Here is a 4068-nt window from a genome sequence, read left to right as displayed (position 1 = left end):
AACATCAGCTCTATTCTATTACCAGAAGCTTCAAGCTCTTCTCCCAATATTTACAACTCCTTGCCCTTTTTTATAATCTGGCTCTTCCCTAAACCAATTCCTAGCAGCAACTGCGGTTTATTATCCCATACTCCTGGGCCTCAAGGTTAGGAGCAGAGGTGGATTTACTACAAAGCTCATGGAAGTTAAGCTTCAGTTGTCTCCAACTTCCATGACTTCCTACAATAGCAGTACATTTGTCATGTTTTTTAAAACTTTGCAAGCTTAACCACAATCAACTAAGATCATTTTTCTACTGTTCTCGGCCACACTTCCCTTTCAATGAAAGGACACAATACCAGAAGCTAGCTGATCACTCCCTGCTTGGTTTCTAGAATGCCACTATCTTGATTCTCCTCCAGTCTTCATCTTCACACCTGTGCCTGGAGAAAACTCAGAACAGTCCTCTTCCTCCATGATCTCCTAGATTTTAAAAATTGGATCTCTTCTAGTCATATGAGATCCCAAAATAAGTGATTCATATTCTGGGGCAACCCAAATTGCACACACAGTCCAAATTTGGCTCCCATGAACTCCAGAGTAATATACCCAAATGCCTACTTGGGAGGCTCCATTTAGTCTAATAAGCACTTTCAGCTTACTATACCCCAAACTTATTCCCCAAACCATTTTTTCAGTCCTAACTCAGAAAGAACCATAGCCTTCCAGGTGCTCAGGCCAAAACCATTAGAATCACCCTTTATTTTGTATCTCCCACATCTAGTCCTTCAACAAATCCTGTCATCTTGCTCTTCAGAAGCCACGTTTATAGACTACCTCAACCACTCCCTTTTATCCTAGTCCTAACCAAGATCACTTACCTAAACTATTCCAACACACTTATTTCCCCCTTTCCACCCTTGCCTCACTTAAGTCTATTCTGCTCACAAGACCCGTGAAACTGTAAAGCCTTAATCACTGCCCTCCCCTTCTACATACAAACATTTGAGAAGCTTACAAGCTTCTACCTGTGAGTTACCCCAAAAACTAGGACTACAACCTCCTCACCTCTGGGTATTGCCCAGGGATTTCAGTAAAACAACAACAACAAAAAAAAAAAAACTCAAAAAACAAACATATTTCAGTAGTTTTACTTCTACTGCCTAGCTCATGGAGCAAATTAATTACTTACTTAAGACAGTTGTCTCGGGTTATATACTGGATCCTAAATATACAAGTCACCTTATGTAACCAAAAAAAATATTCTGGGGCAACCCAAATTGCACACACAGTCCAAATTTGGCTCCCATGGACGTAACAGGATTTGTTGTTTTTGAAATATAAAAACACTGGCATTTTTATCAGTTTAGCATGAATAGTGATATAACTGAGGGAAATTAAACCACATTATGTTGAAGATAAACCCACTGAGAAAATAAGTACGTTTTAAAAATGAGATTTCCAAAATCAAATGACCATTCCAGTCACATTAAAACACTCATAATTGGAGTATTTTTATTTTATGTACAATGAGTTGGCATCAAAGTAGGTATCTTGGACATCTGCAGTTAAGGTAGGTATCTTGGATGACCCATTCAAGGAAGTTCACTTAATCCAACTGAAAAAGAAGCAGACAGGAAATAAATTAATTGAAAACGTTTAAATACTCATTTTATTCTCACCAACACTGGTTCTTATTATGAAGAATGAGGTTTAAACTGGAAATTTGACCCACCCAAGCTAGCTACCAATCTCAAAATAGCTTAAATATTTACCGAATGCCCACAACAAGCTGTTCCACAAACAACAATTATATATATTTTAAAGATTTTATTTATTCATGAGAAACAGAAAGGCAGAGACACAGGCAGATGGAGAAACAAGGCTCCACCCAGGAAGCCCAATGTGGCACTCGACCCTGGACCACGAGATCACCCCGAGTCAAAGGCAGAGGCTCAACCGCTGAGCCACCCGGGTGTCCCGACAACAATTCTGTTAACTTTAGTACTGTTATTCTCACTTCTTCCCTCAACAGAATTTTCCACTAGAAAAATACTACATAAAATGATCTTTACCAAAACCTCAGGGTGGTTATTAAGTAGGTAACTAATCACACAGCTAGTATTTTGGTACTCAATGTGTGACAGACACTACTATAGGAGCCACTCGTAAATTAACCCATTTAATCTTAACCTGTGAAAAACTGGGGACACAAGTTATTAGATCAAGAGCCTGAGTCCACTCTCATCACTGATACACTCACCACCTCCCACTGAGTGAGATATACAGGAACCTCCATACTGCAACAAGCTTTTAGTATATATACTAAGTGGCCAAAACTAAAAAAAACTCTAAACTTAAGATACTTTGTGTCTACCAGAGATCATACATTAACGTCAGTGACTATCTCAAAGACCCAACAAAGTGGTAGTTTTCGCCAGAGGAAAAAAAAAACACTACCACTTAACTGATTTTTAGGACTCAAGACAGCTCTCTCTATGTATGCAAACTACTTTTTGCAACAACTTTGCAATTTATTTTTCTCAGGCAGAAACGTAACTTCATGTGACTGGTCTCAAGAGAGCTAAATAGGGAGACTTCTATCTGAATCCTAACAAGGTCTATCTGGGCCCCACTCCCCAAGCCCATTCCAGTATATGATGCTATTCCACAACTCGGGGCAGTAGCCAACACGTTTCTTTTGCTGGACAATGTCTGGATACGATTAAAGAGATCCAAAACTTAATTTTGGTTCCTAAAACTGACAGACTAGTGAAAAAGGAATTTTAAAGTCTACACCCTCCTATCCCATTACCCTGACTGCCAAAACTATTTTAACAGTGCCGTCCGATACCCCCAAAAGCCCTGCTATCAACTAAGACAAAGAGCAAGACGATGTTGTTCGAAGGCTCAAAAAAGGAAGTCTCCGAACGTTCCGCGCTCACAGGACCGGGAGTACGGCATCCGCGGCCGCGCACCTTAATGAAGCCTATATCCTTGGCGTACTGACGGAAACACTGGCGGCACATGTTGAGGCCGTATTTCCGGATCAGACCGTGCCGGTTTGAACAGACGCGGCTATAAGAAAAGAGACGGCGTTACTGCAGGTCGCAGAAATGGAAGGATTCCACACTCGGGGGCAACCACCCGCACCGCCCGTCTTCCCCGACCCGTCAGAGGCCTGTAATGGCGGCAGTCCCAGCTCCACGGTCGGCCTAACCCCACACGCCGCGCGGGCTCCCCTCCATTAGAGTTCTGGCCGCGTCACAACCCAGTGCAACCCTTCCTTAAAGCCACACTCTGTTGCTCACCAAGAACGAGAGCCCTGGCCAAACTTCCTCGGGTGGCTCCAGTAGAGCTGCTGGTGACCCATCTTGCTCTTTCGGATGCAACGAGGCAAAAGGAAGAAACCTGAGAACGCATGCGCTCTTCAAATTTTTCAGACAGTTTACCCAGAATGCAATGCTGACAAATGACGCGAGCGCTGTGCGGCTACGCTGTGTGGAGGGAGTGAATCGAGCGGTCTTGGAAGCATTCTAGGCCGGCCCGGCTGATGACGTCATCGCAACTCAGCCTCTAGTGTCGACTTGCGCTGCTTCCGAGCGCCGGGCGCGGTGGCGCGCGCCTGTAGTCCCAGCTACTCGGGAGGCTGAGGCAGGAGGATCGCTTGAGCCCAGGAGTTCTGGGCTGTAGTGCGCTATGCCGATCGGGTGTCCGCACTAAGTTCGGCATCAATATGGTGACCTCCCGGGAGCGGGGGACCACCAGGTTGCCTAAGGAGGGGTGAACCGGCCCAGGTCGGAAACGGAGCAGGTCAAAACTCCCGTGCTGATCAGTAGTGGGATCGCGCCTGTGAATAGCCACTGCACTCCAGCCTGGGCAACATAGCGAGACCCCGTCTCTTTTGTTGAGGCCCCCCCCAAAAAATGAATTTTGAACCTTTGAGAAACACATAATCTTGTGATCTATTTTTTCATTTCCTGACCAATTCATGTTTTTAAATTAAAGTTTTACGCTTGTAAAAAAGGATTTTGCTTCGACTCACCACTGACACCTGCTGGGACAAATTAACAAATCACTTAGAGTCAG

General features: G+C 44.1%; 1 protein-coding gene across 1 annotated transcript; it reads right to left on the bottom strand.

The window, feature by feature from the left end:
* Positions 1-1468: 1468 nt before the first annotated feature.
* RPS29 (ribosomal protein S29) lies at positions 1469-3450 on the bottom strand. The gene is made up of 3 exons (XM_041757674.1): positions 3291-3450; positions 2958-3057; positions 1469-1597 (listed from the first exon to the last, which is right to left on the bottom strand). The coding sequence occupies exons 1-3, from the start codon at positions 3350-3352 to the stop codon at positions 1589-1591; spliced, it is 171 nt and encodes a 56-aa protein (XP_041613608.1). The 5' UTR covers positions 3353-3450; the 3' UTR covers positions 1469-1588.
* Between the last annotated feature and the right edge of the window lie 618 nt (positions 3451-4068).

This window comes from Vulpes lagopus, chromosome 6 (assembly GCF_018345385.1).
Source record: "Vulpes lagopus strain Blue_001 chromosome 6, ASM1834538v1, whole genome shotgun sequence".
Taxonomy (NCBI): domain Eukaryota; kingdom Metazoa; phylum Chordata; class Mammalia; order Carnivora; family Canidae; genus Vulpes; species Vulpes lagopus.
The sequence above is the reverse complement of the archived record's forward strand: the minus strand, read 5'-3'. Positions and strand labels throughout refer to the sequence as shown.

Coding starts and splice junctions, on each gene's coding strand:
- RPS29 (XM_041757674.1), bottom strand. CDS start 3,352: ATGGGTCACCAGCAGCTCTACTGGAGCCACCCGAGGAAGTTTGGCCAG. Junction 3,058..3,290: donor GGCCAGGGCTCTCGTTCTTG/GTGAGCAACAGA, acceptor CTTTTCTTATAG/CCGCGTCTGTTCAAACCGGC.